This window comes from Mytilus edulis, chromosome 7 (assembly GCF_963676685.1).
Source record: "Mytilus edulis chromosome 7, xbMytEdul2.2, whole genome shotgun sequence".
NCBI classification, from domain to species: Eukaryota; Metazoa; Mollusca; class Bivalvia; order Mytilida; family Mytilidae; genus Mytilus; species Mytilus edulis.
In genome coordinates this window covers 1,970,992-1,996,237 of record NC_092350.1, presented here as the reverse complement: position 1 = coordinate 1,996,237, position 25,246 = coordinate 1,970,992, and the positions used below count along the sequence as shown (strand labels likewise).

Below are 25,246 nucleotides of genomic sequence, written 5' to 3'. Positions count from 1 at the left end.
ATTATATTTGTTATAAAAATATAATTTACGGGTACATTTCTTCCATTTCAGCCATCCTTTGAAGTTTTTACACCTCAAAATCCTTAAACGGCGAAATTGTGTCCCCGGCGAAAATGAGCACCCCACTCTATTATAGTCAGATTGTTTCTTTCTAAATCAGGCATTATAGTCAGATTGTTTCTTGGTAATAGTATTAGACAGTTATCTTATTATATTTCTGAAGGTTGCTCTGTGATTGTATTACTGAAAAAAACAACTAATTTTACAGACTATTTATTCCCAAAGTAGAAAATATAACAAGAATATTAAGATGTCAAACTTTGATATGTTGACAAAATATTAAATTGACAATGTTACAGTTTCGTTGAAAATCAACCTTTGCTTTTAAGGGGCAAACAAGAAATAAAACTTCAATTATGTAACTTATTGATGTCTTTGCATTTTATAATGTCATTTCAGCAAAAATAAAGCTGAGATCGAATGTCAAAGAGTGGTCTCATTAAGATTATATTGAAAGATACAAATTAATAGGTAGAACATCTCTAAGCATTATCAATCTAAAGAGTTTAAGAGATGTTTGAATGAAAAACAACACATGTCTGGTACATGGAAATAATCAATATACCCTCAGTATCAAATGAATTAATGTACTTCATCTTGAAGTTTTCCTCTTGATCAAGACACTCCCAGCCTCTGGTGTAAGAGTGAGTGAAGTATTGACTTATTAAAGTGTTGCCAAATATTGTGGCCCTCTGTGGCTTAGACCTCCACCAACAAAAAACTAGTCGTCTCAAAACAGCTGATAATGCTGAAATCTAGTGTTGAACTTCTATGATAGCAATCAATTCATTTTAAAAGTGATTCTATGATGTTTATTCATAAGCACTTTTTTGTGCCTTAATTAGGCTGTTAGTTTTCTTGTTTTTCTTGTTTTACATTTGTGAATTCTGGCCTTTTATAGCTTACTATGTGGTATGGGTTTTGCGAATTGTTGAAGGCCTTATAGTGACCTATAGCTGTTAATTTCTGTCTTATTTGGTTCCTTGTGGAGTGTTGTCTCATTAGCAATCATACCACATTTTCCTTTTTATGTATACTTTAATTAAGGAGTTATTACTATAAACAGAGAAATTATTTGTTAAACTTTTAACCTCTATAATTTTACACATTGCATGTAAACCTTGTTTCAGAACAATAAAGTGATGAGATTTAGTGTCAGTATGAGGTATATTAGCAATAACGGTAAATAATAAAATAATAATTAAAGATGAGAAGATGTTGTACGACAAGACATTGAACTGTTGTAATTGATAAATGCTCATTGACCCTATTACATCGTCGCCTCCAATGAATGCAAATTGTTACCAATTTATTCAGGCAAAAAGAAAAAAAGATCCAGTAACTTATAAATTTTTATTTCTGATAAAAGAATTTTTAGGTCATGAAGGTCATTCAGGTACCAAACACCTTGATTAAAATTAATTTGGCTCGTTTAATTTCATTAAATTATGACAAAATATTTACTTCGATCCTTTGATAAAAAATAATAAGAATTTTAAAAAACCTTAAACCGCACACTTTATTGAAAATATGTCATTGGATATATAGCAGTTTGACAAACACTAAGCTATTGAGAAGCTTAATATTTCCTTAACATTACAACATTATTAAAACATTCAGCTGATTTTTAGAGTTATCTCCCTGTAGTGTATTATACCATCTTAAATAAATATTTAGGTGCTTGAATTTTATATTGACATTGAGGGAAACTTTTAAGTTTTGGTCTTCTGAAAATAATTCTTAAAGTGTCATGCAATTTGTACAGAATTTAACTTTAAAAATACAAAGTTTTCTGTTTCATATTATAAATTCTCAATATTTAGCCTAATACTTTATGGATGCAGGGACTTTCTATATAGACTGTCCCCGATGGGTGGTAATATGCTAAAATATTGTCACTTTATCTATGGTATATTGATATTATTTTTTTATCAAAATCTTCATGTGCCAAAAATAGATGCTAGCGGAACTCAAAGAATGAACAATCAATTTATATTGGCCTTACGGGAGTAATATGACTTAATGACTGAAGGCATCACTAGAGACATGGGAGTAATATGACTTAATGACTGAAGGCACCACTAGAGATGTGCGGAGAACTATATATCTATCAAGTCATGAATAGACTGCCGAACAAAAAAAATATCTTTTATGTGAATGTTAGATAATAGTCTTATAGTAATTTTCCGTGACTAAAGTTAATCTAATATGGACAGTAACAGTACTTAAATTCGTTTTCTCCCAAGGAACTTTATTTCATACGATTTTATGGTAACAAGTTTTTATTTTACACTCGGAGAGTTCCATCAATAAAATTCTGATTGAAATTAATGAGCGTTAGTGAATTGTATTGTAAAGAAGATATAGGTTACGGAACTTAAGGATTATATCTGGATCTGTAATCCGAAATGAATTATTTTAACATTGCTGTCTTATTGGGGATTTAGGATTAGAGTCTGATCATTGATAACTCAGAGCACTAACTCTGTAGAATGAATATAAGATAGCTGTGGTATTTTCAGTATTTTTTTTTTAATTTATAAAGTTTTCTGGTTGTAATTTTTAACTTAAGTGTAATAAAAAGGAAGAAACTATACAAAGTTTATAGCCTGTAATTCAGTGGTTGTTATCTCTTAACTAAGCTGTTTATTTTATTGTTTTTCATTCATTATTTTGTACATAAATTAGGCCATTATGAACAGATATCTCATGTTATGGAGGGGAATTTGCAAAAAAAATACCAGTCATTGAGGGTCAATTTTCGCAAATACCCCTCAGTAACATGATATATCTGTTTAATTACACCAAATAGATATGGATTGAAACTCTTTGTACAGGTGACGTTAAATCTTTTTTTTTTACGTGTAAGCTTTAATTCATAAACATGTTTATGCATACTTTTGAGAATAAATAAGTGGATATTACCATAGATCCGCAGGAATTATACATGTACTATTACCCGTTAGTAACGTTATGTAACGTCATATCTGGAAAATTTTGGAGGGAATATGCTCCTGAGGGTAAAAAAGGAATATCCAAAATGGCTAAAGTAACCATGGTATTTAAGGCATATTCACCAAAACAGGTAAATTCATTTGCAATGAGGAAAAAATGTTAGAATATGCAAAAAATACTGTTTAACTAAAGTGATCTTTGTCAAAGAATGTAGCTAACATTTTTTGCTATCTGTGCATATTCGTACAGTGTATGTTCACCAGTGTTTTATATGTCTTTTGATTGAGTTAAGAAATTTCAATTGATATTTTATAGTGTGTCTTTCTATGTTGTGATGTTACACTATTGTTTCAGGTAAGGGTGAAGGTTGGTACCTATCAAAAGTTTAAACCTGCTGCAATTGTTTGCATCTGTCCTAAGTCAAGAATCTGCTCTTCAGTAGTTGTCGTTTGTTGATGTAGTTCATAATTAGTTCTTGTTTCTCAATTTTTATATAGATTAGACTGTTGGTTTTCCTGTTTGAATGGTTTTACACTAGTCATTTTTGGGGCCCTTTGTAGCTTGCTGTTCTGTGTGAGTCAATGCTCTGTGTTGAAGACCATACTCTGACCTATAATAGTTTACTTTTACAAATTGTGACTCTGATGAAAATTAATGTACAAGACTTATTCTTTTTTTTACTCTTTAAATTTAGTAATAACTTCCTAATATTTTCCATTATTTATCATTTTAAAACTCTATTAAAAGATTTACAGTATATTATACATGATTTTTCATTCATATAGATATGGTTTGCTGTGTCAGCAATATAAAGCCTTTTATTCAAACATATTGATCTCTAATAAAACTAAGAATAAGAAGTAAACTAAACTTTAATATCCTAACATGAAAGAGAATACAATAATGTTACTATTTCACTACAAGAAAATTAAATTATTTTGCAATGCCTTGAAGTTTCGAACAATGACATAAACTATTTGATTTTGTGCACAATAATTGAATTTGTTAAATAGCAGGAAATCAAATTACAGAGAAAGAGTTTCAGCAGTGGTATCATTTCAATTTAATTGTCAGCTTAGAAACATTACTCTTATCAGGAAATATTGCTTCCTCAGCAACATGAGATTTATAATATATAAGGAACATTTTACAATAAGACACATAAGATAGTCATTTCTGATGAGAGAAACACTGTCGTCACTTCAGTAGTAATACTGTAATTCCATTCTGATAACTTTCTATAACACTTATAAACAGTATCATAGTAATTGCTATAAATTTTTATATAACCATGTCTTATACAATGGACAGCAATATATGAAGAAACATTTCATCATGATCATTTTTATTCAGAAAATTAATTCCTGGTTTTTGGTGGAGTTCTTTTTAGTTAAAGTTTCCTCCAGGATTTTGGTATAGTTTAGACTTTTAAGTGATAGTTTCCTCCAGGTGTTTGGTGGAGTTCTTTAGTGATTATAAGTCTCCAGGTGTTTGGTGGAGTTCTTTAGTGATAGTCTCCAGGTGTTTGGTGGAGTTCTTTAGTGATAGTTTCCTCCAGGTGTTTGGTGGAGTTCTTTAGTGATAGTTTCCTCCAGGTGTTTGGTGGAGTTCTTTAGTGATAGTTTCCTCCAGGTGTTTGGTGGAGTTCTTTAGTGATAGTCTCCAGGTGTTTGGTGGAGTTCTTTAGTGATAGTCTCCAGGTGTTTGGTGGAGTTCTTTAGTGATAGTTTCCTCCAGGTGTTTGGTGGAGTTCTTTAGTGATAGTTTCCTCCAGGTGTTTGGTGGAGTTCTTTAGTGATAGTCTCCGGTGACAGACCAGTGTAGTGTTTTGTGGACTGTTGCTAGTCTTTTTTACATTTTATGCTCTTCCTAGGGGCATTATGTATTTTGGTCTGTGCATCCATTCCTTTGTTTGTTCGTTTGTCTATTCATCTTTTCGTCTTTTCTTTCGTAGGTCGTCTGTCCGGGTTCAGGTGTAAGTTTTTGGTCAATGTAGTTTTTGATGACGTTGAAGTCCAATCAATTTGAAACTTTGTACAAATGATATGATCTTTTTAATTTTAATGCCAAATTGGAGTTTTGACCCCAATAGCATGGTCCACTGAACATAGAAAATGATAGTGTAAGTGTGGGGCATCTGTGTAATAAGGACACTTTCTTGTTAAATTTTTGTTTTAGTTTATGGTTCTAGATTGTCCCTTGGTATCTTTTACCCTTTCTTAGCTCACCTGGCCCAAATAAGCAAAAAAAATCAGCAACATTAAAAAAGATCTACGATTAAGAAAATACAGAGGAAATCGTACGATGACTCCTGATATTAGAGTTATTGCCCTTGAATGATGATATTTACCTTATTTTACAAAATATATAAAAGATACATAGAAACTTTGAATAACAAAAAGTTACAGCAAGGCAAGATCTACAAACACGTAAAATTTTACCAATATTATTGGTTTAAGTAAGACTGTCACTCCTATTAGGAGTTATTGCCCTTAAATACGGATTTATTTTACCTTCTTATGTGTTTTAGCAAAAACTATAAAGAAAGATAGACAATATTTAAATAAATAAAACAATTATCATTTATATAAAATCAACATAACAGAGAGATTTGTGTCATGAATTCTTTTCTCATCTACAATGTAACGGACAGTGTCCTTTGTTAAAAATATGTACATAGGCCTAGGTGAGGGACACAGTATGATTAGAACCTCTAGTTTCATTTCTATTTGCATATTATTTTTAGTTCACAGTGTTCTCATTTAAATGCAGAAACTTTAATAGATCTATCAACATGAGCAATGCTAGAAAACAAATGAAAATATAATTGTAATTTATCTGTTTGTTCTTTTCAATCAGTATTGTTACATTACATTGAGAATGGAGATGTTTTCCTCTCTTGAATGATAAAATCTGAAGTGTTTCTGTAATTTTTGTCTTCTTTCTTGAATTTATGGATCTTCAAAACCATTATTTTTGTTTTTAACATTGGAAGAAACTGTTGCTGATTGTAATTGCTAAATTCTGTTCAAATTTGAACATGTTCCACTTGTCTTTAACAGCTCTGAGATTGAGATAATATTTATGAATCAGCCTACTTGGTACTAGATAATTGGACCATTATAATGTGCACTAGATAACAACTACAATGCAGTTCTGTGTTGTAGAAATGTCATGGGAAAGTTTAATTGATCCATTCCTCAGCTACAATGGATTTTCTCTAACATGCTATCTTAGGTTTAAGTTGGTATACTTGGTTTATATTGTAGGAGATTTCACTTCAGATAATTGGGACAAGTTCACAGTCAAACAGTAATAATTGTCTTTAATTTTAATGATTTTACTGTTTCAATCATTTACTTGAATGTCTGATATATTGTTTGTCACATCAAGTTTTCTTCAAACTGTCACATGCCAGGTATATCATAGTTTAACTTCAAATAAAATTTGTAGAGAGTTTAAGTAACTTTATTCGGTGTGAACCAAAGCTCTGAGTCTGTGTTGAAGACCATTTTGACTATAATGGTTTATGTTTACAGATTGTGACTTATATTTAGAGTTGTCTTATTCATATTGGTGAATACACATTTTCTTATATCTATTGTTATAAAAGTTGAAGATATAGTTCTTTTTCATGTTAAAATTATCATCAGTAGTTTTTGTCCTTGCCTCATGCAGAGAAAAAAAAATCCTTGTTTTGTACATAAATCAGGTTGGTAGTCTCTTGTGTGAATTGTTTTACATTTGTCAACTCTGGTACTTTTTATTAGCTTACTATGTGTTATGGGTTTTACTCATTGTTGATGGCCGTAAAGTGACCTATAGTTGTTTATTTCTATTTCATATGGTTTTTTGTGGAGAGTTGTCTCGTTGGCAGGCTAAACATAGCACTGTTTGTTGGTCTTGTTTATACTCATCAGATTTAAGGGATTTAGTTCTCCTGTAATGATAGGTATGGAATGTATCTAATGTTCTTTGCTTTTATTTTCCTTGTCCCTGTACTCAATGTTCCTGCAAATAAACTAAAATGTTGTACCATGAAGAACTTTATGTTACTATTAATTACTTCTTAATACTCTCTAAATCCCAATCTTCTAAATGAAAAAAAAGAAGTATTGACTTCATGTTCTTCTATGTCATTTGGTCTCTGTTGGAGAGTTTTCCATATCTCTTCTTATTTTTATACAGAAAACTATTTTGAGAAGTTGTTTTCAACAAATAGAATATCTGAATTAGAAAGATGTTCTTTCTGTTTGATTGGCATTAATTCTAATTAATAGCATTTTGAACCACACAAGTCACTTTACATTATTTAGAACTGACGGACACCCACTCCTTTAGCTGTACTTTAATAAACCTGTAATTTATAGTCACAATGGGTCTGTCTTTTACACTGATATAGCAAAAATAACTTTGTCTTTCTATGTTAATGATTGCTATGACATCAGTCACTAAGATCCTAATAGTAGTCACCTCTTGTAATAAAATTATCCATTCTATTATTACTCTTTCAAAGATCTGTGACGCAATGTTAATTTCTCAGGCGGCAAAAGATTGGTGGATTTATGATATATGATAGTCCTATTGTTAAATTACATTTGTATCAATTGTCATTCCATGAATAGAAAGAACATCATGGATATGTTTCATTGACAAAGGTCACAGGGGTTTCATTATCTTTCATGTTGACTGGTACTTTCCACGTTTCTAGGTGGTACTTTTCAATTTAGTCCATGAATATCTGACACCAACTAACTGTATTTCCTGATATCTGACATTGACATTCTGGATCCTGATATCTGACACCAACAAACTGTATTTCCTGATATCTGATATTGACATTGTGGATCCAGATATCTGAAACCAACAAACTGTATTGCCTAATATTTGACACTGGCATTCTAGATCAAGATATCTGACAACAACAAACTGTATTTCCTGATATCTGACATTGACATTCTAGATCCTGATACCTGACACCAACAAACTGTATTTGCTGATATTTGACATTGACATTCTGATCCAGATATCTGACACCAACAAACTGTATTTGCTGATATTTGACATTGGCATTCTAGATCAAGATATCTGACAACAACAAACTGTATTTCCTGATATCTGACATTGACATTCTGGATCCTGATACCTAACACCAACAAACTGTATTTGCTGATATCTGACATTGACATTCTAGATCCTGATACCTGACACCAACAAACTGTATTTGCTAATATCTGACATTGACATTCTAGATCCTGATATCTAACAGCAACAAAATGTATCACCTGATATCTGACATTGAGAACTTAGCTCCTGATATCTAATAGCAACAAAATGTATCACCTGATACCTGACATTGAGTACTAAGCTCCTGATATCTAACAGCAACAAAATGTATCACCTGATATCTGACATTGAGTACTTAGCTCCTGATATATAACAACAACAAAATGTATCACCTGATACCTGACATTGAGTACTAAGCTCCTGATATCTAACAGCAACAAAATGTATCACCTGATATCTGACATTGAGTACTAAGCTCCTGATACCTAACAACAACAAAATGTATCACCTGATATCTGACATTGAATACTAAGCTCCTGATATCTAACAGCAACAAAATGTATCACCTGATATCTGACATTGAGAACTTAGCTCTTGATATCTAACAGCAATAAAATGTATCACCTGATATCTGACATTGAGTACTAAGCTCCTGATACCTAACAACAACAAAATGTATCACCTGATATCTGACATTGAATACTAAGCTCCTGATATCTAACAGCAACAAAATGTATCACCTGATATCTGACATTGAGAACTTAGCTCTTGATATCTAACAGCAACAAAATGTATCACCTGATATCTGACATTGAGTACTTATAGCTCCTGATACCTAACAACAACAAAATGTATCACCTGATATCTGACATTGAATACTAAGCTCCTGATATCTAACAGCAACAAAATGTATCACCTGATATCTGACATTGAGAACTTAGCTCTTGATATCTAACAGCAACAAAATGTATCACCTGATATCTGACATTGAGTACTTAGCTCCTGATACCTAACAACAACAAAATGTATCACCTGATATCTGACATTGAATACTAAGCTCCTGATATCTAACAGCAACAAAATGTGTCACATGATATCTGACATTGAGTACTCTTAGCTCCTGATATCTAACAGCAACAAAATGTATCACCTGATATCTGATATTGAGAACTTAGCTCTTGATATCTAACAGCAACAAAATGTATCACCTGATATCTGACATTGAGTACTTATAGCTCCTGATACCTAACAACAACAAAATGTATCACCTGATATCTGACATTGAATACTAAGCTCCTGATATCTAACAGCAACAAAATGTATCACCTGATATCTGACATTGAATACTAAGCTCCTGATATCTTACAGCAACAAAATGTATCACCTGATATCTGACATTGAGTACTTAGCTCCTGATACCTAACAACAACAAAATGTATCACCTGATATCTGACATTGAATACTAAGCTCCTGATATCTAACAGCAACAAAATGTATCACATGATATCTGACATTGAGTACTCTTAGCTCCTGATATCTAACAGCAACAAAATGTATCACCTGATATCTGACATTGAGTACTTAGCTCCTGATATCTAACAGCAACAAAATGTATCACCTGATATCTGACATTGAGAACTTAGCTCTTGATATCTAACAGCAATAAAATGTATCACCTGATATCTGACATTGAGTACTCTTAGCTCCTGATATCTAACAGCAACAAAATGTGTCACCTGATATCTGACATTGAGTACTTAGCTCCTGATATCTAACAGCAACAAAATGTATCACCTGATATCTGACATTGAGAACTTAGCTCTTGATATCTAACAGCAATAAAATGTATCACCTGATATCTGACATTGAATACTAAGCTCCTGATACCTAACAACAACAAAATGTATCACCTGATATCTGACATTGAGTACTAAGCTCCTGATATCTTACAGCAACAAAATGTATCACCTGATATCTGACATTGAGTACTAAGCTCCTGATACCTAACAACAACAAAATGTATCACCTGATATCTGACATTGAATACTAAGCTCCTGATATATAACAGCAACAAAATGTATCACCTGATATCTGACATTGAGTACTTAGCTCCTGATATCTAACAGCAACAAAATGTATCACCTGGTATCTGACATTGAGTACTCTTAGCTCTTGATATCTAACAGCAACAAAATGTATCACCTGGTATCTGACATTGAGTACTCTTAGCTCCTGATATCTAACAGCAACAAAATGTATCACCTGGTATCTGACATTGAGTACTTAGCTCTTGATATCTTATAGCAACAAAATGTATCACCTGGTATCTGACATTGAGTACTCTTAGCTCCTGATAACTAACAGCAACAAAATGTATCACCTGATATCTGACATTGAGTACTTAGCTCCTGATATCTAACAGCAACAAAATGTATCACCTGATATCTGACATTGAGTACTTAGCTCTTGATATCTTATAGCAACAAAATGTATCACCTGGTATCTGACATTGAGTACTCTTAGCTCCTGATAACTAACAGCAACAAAATGTATCACCTGATATCTGACATTGAGTACTTAGCTCCTGATATCTAACAGCAACAAAATGTATCACCTGATATCTGACATTGAGTACTTAGCTCCTGATATCTAACAGCAACAAAATGTATCACCTGGTATCTGACATTGAGTACTTAGCGCCTGATATCTAACAGCAACAAAATGTATCACCTGATATCTGACATTGAGTACTCTTAGCTCCTGATATCTAATAGCAACAAAATGTATCACCTGGTATCTGACATTGAATATTTAGCTCTTGATATCTAACAGCAACAAAATGTATCACCTGATATCTGACATTGAGAACTTAGCTCCTGATATCTAATAGCAACAAAATGTATCACCTGATACCTGACATTGAGTACTAAGCTCCTGATATCTAACAGCAACAAAATGTATCACCTGATATCTGACATTGAGAACTTAGCTCCTGATATCTAATAGCAACCAAATGTATCACCTGATACCTGACATTGAGTACTAAGCTCCTGATATCTAACAGCAACAAAATGTATCACCTGATATCTGACATTGAGTACTTAGCTCCTGATATATAACAACAACAAAATGTATCACCTGATACCTGACATTGAGTACTAAGCTCCTGATATCTAACAGCAACAAAATGTATCACCTGATATCTGACATTGAGTACTAAGCTCCTGATACCTAACAACAACAAAATGTATCACCTGATATCTGACATTGAATACTAAGCTCCTGATATCTAACAGCAACAAAATGTATCACCTGATATCTGACATTGAGAACTTAGCTCTTGATATCTAACAGCAATAAAATGTATCACCTGATATCTGACATTGAGTACTAAGCTCCTGATACCTAACAACAACAAAATGTATCACCTGATATCTGACATTGAATACTAAGCTCCTGATATCTAACAGCAACAAAATGTATCACCTGATATCTGACATTGAGAACTTAGCTCTTGATATCTAACAGCAACAAAATGTATCACCTGATATCTGACATTGAGTACTTATAGCTCCTGATACCTAACAACAACAAAATGTATCACCTGATATCTGACATTGAATACTAAGCTCCTGATATCTAACAGCAACAAAATGTATCACCTGATATCTGACATTGAGTACTAAGCTCCTGATACCTAACAACAACAAAATGTATCACCTGATATCTGACATTGAATACTAAGCTCCTGATATCTAACAGCAACAAAATGTATCACATGATATCTGACATTGAGTACTCTTAGCTCCTGATATCTAACAGCAACAAAATGTATCACCTGATATCTGACATTGAGTACTTAGCTCCTGATATCTAACAGCAACAAAATGTATCACCTGATATCTGACATTGAGAACTTAGCTCTTGATATCTAACAGCAATAAAATGTATCACCTGATATCTGACATTGAGTACTCTTAGCTCCTGATATCTAACAGCAACAAAATGTATCACCTGATATCTGACATTGAGTACTTAGCTCCTGATATCTAACAGCAACGAAATGTATCACCTGATATCTGACATTGAAACTTAGCTCTTGATATCTAACAGCAATAAAATGTATCACCTGATATCTGACATTGAATACTAAGCTCCTGATACCTAACAACAACAAAATGTATCACCTGATATCTGACATTGAGTACTAAGCTCCTGATATCTTACAGCAACAAAATGTATCACCTGATATCTGACATTGAGTACTAAGCTCCTGATACCTAACAACAACAAAATGTATCACCTGATATCTGACATTGAATACTAAGCTCCTGATATCTAACAGCAACAAAATGTATCACCTGATATCTGACATTGAGTACTAAGCTCCTGATATCTAATAGCAACAAAATGTATCACCTGATATCTGACATTGAGTACTCTTAGCTCCTGATATCTAACAACAACAAAATGTATCACCTGATATCTGACATTGAGTACTTAGCTTCTGATATATAACAACAACAAAATGTATCACCTGATATCTGACATTGAGTACTCTTAGCTCCTGATATCTAACAACAACAAAATGTATCACCTGATATCTGACATTGAATACTAAGCTCCTGATATCTAACAGCAACAAAATGTATCACCTGATATCTGACATTGAGTACTTAGCTCCTGATATCTAACAGCAACAAAATGTATCACCTGATATCTGACATTGAATACTAAGCTCCTGATATATAACAGCAACAAAATGTATCACCTGATATCTGACATTGAGTACTAAGCTCCTGATATCTAACAGCAACAAAATGTATCACCTGATATCTGACATTGAGTACTTAGCTCCTGATACCTAACAACAACAAAATGTATCACCTGATATCTGACATTGAATACTAAGCTCCTGATATCTAACAGCAACAAAATGTATCACCTGATATCTGACATTGAGTACTTAGCTCCTGATATCTAACAGCAACAAAATGTATCACCTGATATCTGACATTGAGTACTTAGCTCTTGATATCTAATAGCAACAAAATGTATATCTTGATATCTGACATTGACATTTTTGTTCCTGATATCTCAATTCATAAAAGTCTATCTCCTGATTTTTTGGGTTGACATTCTGGCTTCTGATATCTGACATCAATTGACTTTAGGTCCTGATATTTGATATCAACAGAAATCAACTCCTGATGTCAAACATCACAAACTTCACAATTTGATATCTTACATCAGGTAGAGTGTACCTCATGAGATCTGTCATCAGCAGTCTTTTCCTCCTGATATCTGACATTAACAAAATTTAATTAGCTCCTGATATTTGACATTAGTAGAGTCCACCTTCCTGATATCTGAATCAAGTAAGATTTAAAGCCGTAGTTGGTTTATTTTTAGTTTTACGAACCCTCCTACCCTAATTTTTGCCAAATAGGAAAAAAAATAAAATTAAAAATGTTGATTTTTATTTTTTTTTCTCCTCCGACCCAGTGTTTTTCATGCAAAAAAAAAAAAATTTTAGTTCATAACTGCATGAAAGAATCTAAATTTATGCTCTTGGTGATTTAGTAAGTTGTTGCACATTGATTTTCAATTCAAACCTTGTCAAGAAAAAAAAAATAGTTCGTTACACTAGTAGAAAATCTCCTGGTGAAATAATAAAAAAAAAATTTGATATTAACGGTTGGTTTTAAAAAATATATCATCAGCAGCATTTTTTTTTTTTTTTTATTTTCGTCCTCCTACCCATTGGTTTTGTCAAAAAATTTCGTAAAACTAAAAATATAATAACTATGGCCTTAGCATGGATGACCCTTGTTGGGGAAACAATAAATTTCAAGTTTTGGTTGAAATTGCAATTTTTCGTCAGAAATAATGTTTCAGTTTTATGTTATACATATTTATACACTCAGACCTGTCTTAATTCCCTTTTATCAAAATCAAAATGTCTGCATATTACAGCAGTAGATGCATAAAGAATTTAAGATGATGAACAGCAATAAAATGATGACATTCCCTACTGTCTATGTAATTCAGTCCAGGTGTTGCATCACCTACATTCATCTTCCAATCTACCCTTTATCTTTCTCCATTATAAAGTACAAGGTTAAAGTAAGGACAGTGAAACTGGCTTGGCAAAAATATATATAGGGTCAAATATAATTATACAGGCATAATATAATGTTTAACAACCATTTTACTATAAAAAATTCATAAGATCTCCTAGAAATCTATAGACTGAGGTATGTAAGTATCAAAAGTCCTCACAAAACACTGTCAAAAGCCAATAGTCGACCTACAAAACCCAGAAGATGACAATTATATGCCCTCTTAAAAACCCATGTATCTATTTAACTCATTGATTGACAGGTTTAATTATAAAATCGTTTGATTTTTATGTATTTCATTGCCAGTTTTTATTGTGGGTCAATGTCATCATTGATTTTAGAGTACTCTAGCATTAAATTTATATTTAATTCAATATTCTGTGAGGCTAAAAATATCTTAAGTATTTTCAATTATACAGTTAAGTTATATTAATTTAGCAGATTAGGTAGTTAAATACTTCGTTCTAGTTTTAATAAGGAAGAAATTATGCATAGTGCTATACATTTTAAAGAATTAATGAAGCTTTAAACCTGAAAATGGTGTCATATGTATCATAAGTTCTGTATCATTAATACTATTAGATTGAATGTAGATTTCAGGATACTCTAACATTTATAATCTTTATCTTCATCCTTATCAGTCTTGAACTTAATTTTCCTTTTTAAGGTAAAAAATAATATCTATGCCTGTTGAATTTTTTCCAAAGGAACATGGTTATTCAAACAAATATTGATTGTATTTTATGGATATAGGAAGATGTGGTATGAGTGCCAATGAGACAACTCTCCATCCAAGTAACAATTCATAAAAGTAAACCATTATAGGTCAATGTATGCATGGTCTTGAACACAGAGCCTTGGCTCACACTGAACAGCATAAAGGGCCCCAAAACAATACTAGTGCATGTCAAACCATTCAAACAGGAAAACCAACGGTCTTATCTATATTAAAAACAAGAAACACTTATGAACCACATAAACTACAACTACTGAACATCAGATTCCTGACTTAGGGCTTACTTGTCCCTCAGTCCATACATATGAGGTTTTAACAATTATTTCTGATGTAATAGAATTAGTTAATGTATTGTTTTACCTGATGTGGTATAAAAGTCCCCCACTAAGATCAGAACAAACATTGGTGACATCATTTTGAAAGCTTTTTATGTTTATATTGAAAATATTGAAGGGAAATTAAAATCTCATCAAAGCAGAATTCCTTGGTAATTAAAATATTGCATGATCTGAGAGATGTAACAATTCCTTGTTATAGATTTGCTGTTCTTATATGTTATTATAGATTCTTACTTTATTGCATTTTAATGGGCACATCAATATAAAAGGAACATTTAGCAGATCAGTCACAGCCAGTAACAAAGTACTGGCATGAAAATACTGATATTATTTTATTGAAATTTTCTGTTACAAAATGTATCATTTTAACCATCAAAACCAAACTTTTATATAAGATGCACTCAGGCACAATTATGTATTTCTTTCTTTTCTAACTCTACAAGAGCAGACAGTTTCATCCACATACAGTATTAATCTGACCAGAGGCATATAATACTACATGTCTCTGGTCTGACCATCATAAAATGTATAGAAATTATGAATTACAAAAATAGAAATTTAGCACACAAAAAAACTGTATAGACTTATTTTGAGTTTTGTCCATTCTGGCTAAGTTTAGAACTTATTTTTTTCTGATCTTTATTATTAAATAACAGGAAGTTTCTTAGCCTTGGGATAATATTGACAATCTTATAATATTTTTTTAATTTCAGATTTATTAATCAGAGAATAGCTTTCTTATATATTCACAATATTTATTTATGTATGTATTATTATATCAGCATATATAGGATATTTATTTTGGTTCATATATCTGTCTAATGTTAGTTCATGCTTGTGGGGATTGGATCCAGGAGAAAAGAGGAGGTTGTCCTCAAAGTGGAGTTTAGATTCAGTGTATACTTGGAAACAAATGGAATGCTTTTCTGTCATTTTTTATATTTTGGCAATCTTTATTATGTGTTTTAAAAACAGTGGTGCTTCTTGAATTGGGCTTGATCATGGTCCATTGATATTTTGTAGTCTTCAACACTCACTCCGCCGAAGAAGAGCTAATGCTAAGGATACATAATTATTTGACAGTATTGGAGTGCTTGGTCATTGATATTTGGGGTTCTGGAAGGGCTAATGATTAATCTTTTTAAGGTCACTAGCACATTGTGTAACTAATATTATTGGTCATCCAGGGATTGTTATTGCTTATAACTGAATTTGTTGGGGCCTGAATACCTTCCAAATAGTGTAGTGATATTTGGAATCTTACAAGCAAAATTGCAAATGATTTTTAATCAACATTTGACAGAGGAAGTTATCTGAACCTTATAAACAAGTTCTGATTTAAATCAAATTATAAACAAGTTCTGATCTAAATAAAATTTGCACTGCTGTATTTCAAATTTGACAGATTTTGTTTCAGGGATTATTGTGATTGAATTATAATTTATTTTTTTTAAGTTTAAGTTGATGATTGTTATATTATTTAAATTCAATTATGATCTTTAGTTTTTGGTAATTTGTGATTTAATCCTATATTGCTACTTTACAAATTTGCATCTATAACAGCAATCAGTTAAAAGATGAACAATTTAGATTAAAACAGAAATTGATATATTTAAGTGTTAAAATCATTAGAAAATTGTGTGCATCAAATGGGCCTTTCAGACACAGTTACCATATCAAATCTATATCAACATCACTAATGTTTAAATCCACTACAATGTATTCATGCATGCAACAGAGAAATCATCTTTGTATTATAAGTTTTTATTTTGTGACAAATATTATACAAAAATTCAAGAGATGTTGCTACGATTGTACAAGTATAAAGGACAGACATGTAAAACTATCCACATACGACCATATAGGGACAAGAATTGAAATATATCTACACGTGTTAGAAATAATTGAATTTATTCTCCCTTCATTCAGAAAGTTAATTTGGGAAAAACCAAGTGATAGAATGTTACACATATTTGATTGATTTGACAGAATAACACAATAAAATCATATTACTGCTAAATTCCTCATGGAGAAAAAAAAAAAGAAAATTTATCAATATATTACACATCTAAATAATTGACAACTTATTTTTCAATATGAAACCTATCTTTATATTTGTCAGAACATATTAGAATTTTGTTATAAAATCGTTTGACAAAGGTTAAATTTCCTTTAATAACTTGATGGAATTACCTTTAGGTTGATTAAAATCGTAATTATCTGACAATCTCATTACAATGGAAGAGTTTATCATGCACGAAAGCAGTTTGTGGTCTATAATTGTACAAAAAGTTTTTGTATACTTAAAACTAACATGCAAATCTATTTTAGACTGAGTTACATGTGATACTTATTTCAGACTGATTTAGATTTATTTACATAGTGTAAATTCAGTCTGAGCTAAAAGTCTTTAACCAATTTCAGACTAATTGAGCTGGTAAAAAAGCACACCTTGCTGAAACTTATTCTGCTGTGTGGACTTTTGTTATAGATGTAATGATTGATAATTTTAGTCTGGCAAACATTTTAGACTAAGCTTCTTATCTATACTTTGAAATTGGGCTTTATAAACCGACTTTCAATGACTGTTGATTCATACTACAGTGGCGTATCCAGGGGGGATGGGTCCTTGGGTTGGAACCCCCAGCTTTTTTTATTGAACGATCAATGAATTTGAATGGGAGCATATAGTTGGAACCCCCTTTACTCTGGGTTGGTAACCCCCACTTTTTAAAATGGCTGGATCCGCCCCTGTACTAACTGATGTGAGCTAAAACAGAATTCTTTGAGAAGCAGTGCAGTACAGTAGCTGAGTATTTCAAATGATATACAACTTGGCTTACAACCCACAGGCACTTGTATCAGAAAAAAAAATGTCCTATATACTTGTCATATTAACGTATATAGGAAAAAAATATTCTGAGACAAGTGCCTGTGTTACAACCCTATTTAATCTATTGCCAGACACTGGGAAATAAGAATACTGTATCTTGTAGTAATGCATGTAATGTCCAAAACAGTATTGTTATATTTTGATAGCATTTTTCTAAGCTTCCTTAAAACAAATATATATACCTAAGTACATTGGAAATGTCATTGCACTAGTTGATATTATGGCATTTTAGAAAAATAGTCTCAGTCCATGCGATAAACAGATCTAACATTTCTTCATTATGTACATGATTAAGTTGGTTTAAAAGACAATTTAAGTGGCTCTTAGTGTAAAATTTCAGGAAATTATGTTTATTTGTTCAGTAATAGAAAGTGAATTGATTAGAGAAAACTGTTATAATTAATTTAACAAGGAACTTAGTCATTGAATGATGCTGACAACAGAAGGAAGACGGTCAGACAGGTTGATTGTTGATTAATGATGTTTGGCACTAATAACTTATTTTAATGGCTTGACCAATATATTGGATAATTGTCCTATTTCTGAGTTACTTATATTCTGCATTAAGATTATCATTTATTTAGAAGAAATAGCTGACAGTTACTGCGCAATCTTTTGTTGATATTTGTCAGAAAAGACCATATGATTTGTTGACTTCTTTAATTTGATGAGGTAGAGGGGGAGGATGTATTGTCATTGTATGGAGGAACAAATTTTAATGAGCGGTTGATTCATTTGTCTGATTAATGACCAGGGTTTCTAATTTGGTATCAATATGGATGGATTGATGTTCATGTGTCTAAAAGACAATCTTTCAAAAATAATCAGAACAAGTACCTCAGACACACGATTCTAACTTCCAACCAAAGTCATTGCTCTTGTTCCTAAATACACATGTACCAAAATAATTAATGCTTTTAACACTACAGGGAGATAACTCTGTAAAATCAGCTAAACATTTTAATTACATTGTGTTGTGAAGGGAATCTTAAGCTTCTCAATGATCAAAATTAGTGTTTGTCAAACTGCTATATTGTCACAGAATAGAAGTTCCTTCATAATATAAGTTCCGAAAGGAATAAATATTCTGGAATATTATTTCCACAGAAAGAAATATTACAGTATATGTTCCTAATGGAATAAATGGTACAAAATGTATAGAATATTTGTTCCAACAGGAATAGGTATTATGACATTTTTTATAACAAAGTTTCCAGTGGAACTTCTGTCAGGTGAAACGAGTATACGTTGACAATAAAACCAGTGTAATTTTTCTGACAAAACAGTTGGTTCAAAATTTTTGAAATTTTTATATTTTTGTTAAAGGGTCAAAGTAAATACTTTAATTGTCAAAATTTTATCAAAATTAAACGAGCCAAATTAATTTTAGTGAAAGTGTTAGGTACCACCTTAAGTCTCCAAGCAGCAATACCTGAGATTTGAAGTTTTTTGTTTGACTTAGCTGGAGATAAAATTTACATCCTCCCACACTCAAGGTTGCAGGTCTAATTATTTAAATGCCAATGAGGCTGTTAACAAATTTGTAACTAGCAGCAACTTGGTAGATTTTTTTATATGAAAAGTGAAATTAATCAATTTATTAATGATATTGTAAATTTATAGTGTGTAGGCTGGAATGATTTCTGTATCACTAGGTTAATTTACTTGTATTAAATTAGCTGTGAGCATTATTAAATACAGAACTATCACACCCCCACTCTGTAAAAAGCAATCCCCCTTTCTGTTCATATGTCGTATATGTACAAACCATTTGTGCAAAAAAGTTTGTTGCCCCACTTTTCTCAGAAACAATGTAAGACATATAAATCTTGTTGAAAACAATTATTGTCCTTTTAAAAAATGTCTTATTAAAAACATTCTTTGCCCTATATTTAAAAGGAACATATGGTATGATTGCCAATGAGGCAACTCTCCAAAAGAGACCAAATGACACAGAAATTAACAACTATAGGTCACTGTACCACAATGTTAGAAAATATCTTGTTGGAAACAACTATTGCCCAATTAGTATGTCTTGCTGAAAACATTCTTGTCCTATATGTCTTGATGAAAACATTCTTGTCCTATATGTCTTGCTGAAAACATTGTTGTCCTATATGTCTTGATGAAAACATTCTTAGACCGTTGGTTTTCCCGTTTGAATGGTTTTACACTAGTAATTTTGGGGCCCTTTATAGCTTGTTGTTCGGTGTGAGCTAAGGCTCCGTGTTGAAGGCCGTACTTTAACCTATAATGGTTTACTTTTTAAATTGTTATTTGTATGGAGAGTTGTCTCATTGGCACTCACACCACATCTTCCTATATCTATTGTCCTATATGTCTTGCTGAAAACATTCTTGTCCTATATGTCTTGCTCAAAATAACTATTGCCCTTAGTATGTCTTGCTGAAAACATTCTTGTCCTATATGTCTTGCTGAAAACATTCTTGTCCTATATATAGATATAGGAAGATGTGGTGTGAGTGCCAATGAGACAACTCTCCATACAAATAACAATTAAAAAGTAAACCATTATAGGTTAAAGTACAGCCTTCAACACGGAGCCTTGGCTCACACCGAAGAACAAGCTATAAAGGGCCCCAAAATTACTAGTGTAAAACCATTCAAACGGGAAAACCAACGGTCTAATCTATATAAAAGTCTTTCTGAAAACATTCTTGTCCTATATGTCTTGCTGAAAACATTCTTGTCCTATATGTCTTGCTGAAAACATTCTTGTCCTATATGTCTTGATGAAAACATTCTTGTCCTATATGTCTTGCTCAAAACAACTATTGCCCTTAGTATGTCTTGCTGAAAACATTCTTGTCCTATATGTCTTGCTGAAAACATTCTTGTCCTATATGTCTTGCTGAAAACATTCTTGTCCTATATGTCTTGCTGAAAACATTCTTGTCCTATATGTCTTGCTCAAAACAACTATTGCCCTTAATATGTCTTGCTCAAAACATTCTTGTCCTTTATGTCTTTCTCAAAACAACTATTGCCCTTAATATGTCTTGCTCAAAACATTCTTGTCCTATATGTCTTGCTCAAAACAACTATAGCCCTTAATATGTCTTGCTGAAAACATTCTTGTCCTATATGTCTTGCTCAAAACAACTATAGCCCTTAATATGTCTTGCTGAAAACATTCTTGTCCTATATGTCTAGCTCAAAACAACTATTGCCCTTAATATGTCTTGCTGAAAACATTCTTGTCCTATATGTTTTGCTCAAAACAACTATTGCCCTTAATATGTCTTGCTGAAAACATTCTTGTCCTATATGTCTTGCTCAAAACAACTATTGCCCTTAATATGTCTTGCTGAAAACATTCTTGTCCTATATGTCTTGCTCAAAACAACTATTGCCCTTAATATGTCTTGCTCAAAACATTCTTGTCCTATATGTCTTGCTCAAAACAACTATTGCCCTTACTATGTCTTGCTGAAAACATTCTTGTCCTATATGTCTTGCTCAAAACAACTATTGCCCTTAATATCTCTTGCTGAAAACATTGTTGTCCTATATATGTCTTGCTGAAAACAATTATTGCCCTTAGTATGTCTTGCTGAAAACATTCTTGTCCTATACATCTTGCTGAAAACAACTATTGCCCTTGATATGTCTTGCTGAAAACATTCTTGTCCTGAATGTCTTGCTGAAAACAATTATTGCCCTTAATATATCTTGCTGAAAACAACTTTTGCCCTTAATATGTCTTGCTGAAAACATTCTTGTCCTATATGTCTTGCTCAAAACAACTATTGTCCTTAATATGTCTTGCTGAAAACATTCTTGTCCTATTTGTCTTGCTGAAAACAATTATTGCCCTTAAAATTTCTTGCTGACAACTTTTGTTGCCCTATATGTCTTGTTGAAAACATTTGTCTTTTTAATTTTTTTGTGTTGGGTTGCTGTACAGTTGGGGTAAACACCATATATTTTAGTTATATATATACACACTCAGAGGTGGGATGGAGATGCTGTCAGAAGTGAGACCATTATGCCAAAGTGTGATGGTCCTTTCGCTGTTGTCTATAAAGTTCTTTGTCATATTGGACTGTTGTTCAATGGATGTAAACCCAATATATTATTCATTTCTATATCATGTAAGATATAATTAAATACCATCAAGCAAAAAGATTGTAATATACTGTCTTCCGTAGTGAATTAAATGTTGTGATGAGCGTGATGTTGTCTCGTCTCGTCTCATCATGGACATTATAACTTCAGAGGAAATTACGATTAAAACCTTGACCATTAAAGTGAACAATCAGCAAATTTTACACAGTAATTACATTAAAATCTGAACCTTGACCCCTAAGAAACTAACAGTAAAAGTCAGGATATTCATTTGATTAATTAAGCAGATTATAATCTTTCTTGTTTTTACTTAATTAACTTTTGTTGCCAGAGGGTTTTAATGTGTATTGATTTTTTAGGTTGTGTCAAGAGTTAATTAATTTTATAACCATCTAATACTTGACTTTGTCAATTCATTGGTCAGAAAAATGATCTTTTAGATTGTTATACTGTTACCACATATGAAATTAATGTTGTGAGAAGTCCTCAGTGTAAAATATTAATAAATATCAGATTAGAATATTATTATACTTAATTTGTGTATTAAGATTGTACAGATTATTATTTCAGTGCAAGTCTCTGAGTAAGTTGTTGTTTATATCATATTTTGGTCTTAATAAATTACATTGATTGCAAATCTTTGTCTGTCCTTATTAAAATTATTCACAAAATGTAGTTACGTAAGTTCAGCATGTTGACTTCTAGATGTTATTGTAACTGATCTGGCCAAAGGCTTTAATTTGGTATCTATATATCCTTCATCCATCTCTGATTTCAAAGGTCATCCTAAAAAATTACTAAGTTGTTTCCTACATGAATTGACAAGACTGGATCCTAAGGGAGTCTAGATTCTTGTTTGTTTTTAATTATCTCTACAGTGGATCTACACATATGACTGCCTCTGGTGATAAAAAATAGAGCATAAGGATAAAAAGCAAAATACTTATCTAATATCTTGCAAACCAAGGCATATCTACAAAAATAATTATTTCTGAGCTATTGCTCTTTAATAATGATTTTTTTTTATCCTATTCTTTTTGTTCACTCAAAAACTATGATATATACTGTAAATAGCCGCAATGATTAGAACTACAAGATGTATTGAAATGCATTATGACTGAAACAATCTTTTGACTCTTTACAAGAGTTATTGCCCTTTGATAATAATGGACTTGGAACATATAGTTTTCCATTACTATTTACATTTTCTGTTGTTTGCCTAAATGTATGAGTTGTTAACAGAATATCTTCTAAGATTTTGTTGTTAGCAGCATTTAAATGGTTGCAAAAATATCAAAGTAAAGCATAGAATTGTTTGTGAAATTCGACTCAATTAATATAACTGTTAATTTTATTTTTAGTTGCTGAATTTGCCCAGCAGATGGCAGCAGCCCATGAACAGTTTGCCAAGGAAGTCCAGGCAGTCATTGGTACATTTAGACGTAAAAATAATGAATTCCAATTTGAACGGTATGTGGAAAGAAAATAACAGGAAATACTCCAAGGCAAAATCAAAAGCTTAAACCCATCAAACAATGGAAAACAACTGTCATATTCCTGATTTCTTATGTAGAAAATGGTAGTTTAAACCTGGTTTTCTAGCTAGGTAAACCTCTCACTTGTATGACAATTGCATAGAATCTTTCAAATTGACAACAATTGGTGAGCAAAACAAACAGACATATGATAGGTAAAAATGTAAGAAATTGGGGTACAGCAGTTAATATTGTGTAATCTACTGTGGATTCATTTGTTTTTTGTGGGTATCAATTTTTGTGGATTGAAGAAAGCTATCTTTTTTCAAGGATTTCGTTGTTTTTCTAAGCTTTGCATATAAAACCCGTAGAAAATCAACGAAAATTGGTATCCAACAAATAAAAGTCAATCCAAAGTATGAACTTTGACCTATAATGGTTTACTTTTACAAATTGTGACGAATAGTTGTCTCATTGGCACTCATACCACATCTTCTTGTATCTGTATATATACAATATGTTTTTATTATCTTTGAATCTACACAGTTGTGAATAAATGAAGACAGATTATACTATCAATGAAAGATCAGCCATTCATACTAGATTCTCTATAATGAAAAGATCAAAAAAGAAAACATGAATGATATGATATAAAACAATTAACAAGACTCTGGATTACAACATATGATCGTTTTTGTCTGTTTGCCATTGAAACATAAGTGTGACTATCCCTTTGGTATGTTCTGCCTCTCTTGTACTAAAAGCTGATCGTTTTGTCTGTTTGCCATTGAAACATAAGTGTGACTATCCCTTTGGTATGTTCTGCCTCTCTTGTACTAAAAGCTGATTGTTTTGTCTGTTTGTCATTGAAACATAAGTGTGACTATCCCTTTGGTATGTTCTGCCTCTCTTGTACTAAAAGCTGATCGTTTTGTCTGTTTGTCATTGAAACATAAGTGTGACTATCCCTTTGGTATGTTCTGCCTCTCTTGTACTAAAAGCTGATCATTTTGTCTGTTTGGCATTGAAACATAAGTATGACTATCCCTTTGGTATGTTCTGCCTCTCTTGTACTAAAAGCTGATCGTTTTGTCTGTTTGCCATTGAAACATAAGTATGACTATCCCTTTGGTATGTTCTGCCTCTCTTGTACTAAAAGCTGATCGTTTTGTCTGTTTGCCATTGAAACATAAGTATGACTATCCCTTTGGTATGTTCTGCCTCTCTTGTACTAAAAGCTGATCGTTTTGTCTGTTTGCCATTGAAACATAAGTGTGACTATCCCTTTGGTATGTTCTGCCTCTCTTGTACTAAAAGCTGATCGTTTTGTCTGTGCCATTGAAACATAAGTGTGACTATCCCTTTGGTATGTTCTGCCTCTCTTGTACTAAAAGCTGATCGTTTTGTCTGTTTGCCATTGAAACATAAGTGTGACTATCCCTTTGGTATGTTCTGCCTCTCTTGTACTAAAAGCTGATCGTTTTGTCTGTTTGCCATTGAAACATAAGTGT

The 25,246-nt window shown here is 32.1% G+C and overlaps 1 protein-coding gene across 2 annotated transcripts in view; it reads left to right on the top strand.

Moving 5' to 3' along the window:
• LOC139529719 (uncharacterized) overlaps window positions 1-25,246 on the top strand; it is a 195,308-nt gene that overhangs the window by 48,283 nt on the left and 121,779 nt on the right. For both annotated transcript variants that reach the window (XM_071325575.1, XM_071325576.1), the window contains one exon: window positions 23,622-23,730. In XM_071325575.1, the coding sequence (XP_071181676.1) occupies window positions 23,622-23,730 (109 nt within the window). The remainder of the gene's footprint in view (window positions 1-23,621; window positions 23,731-25,246) is intronic.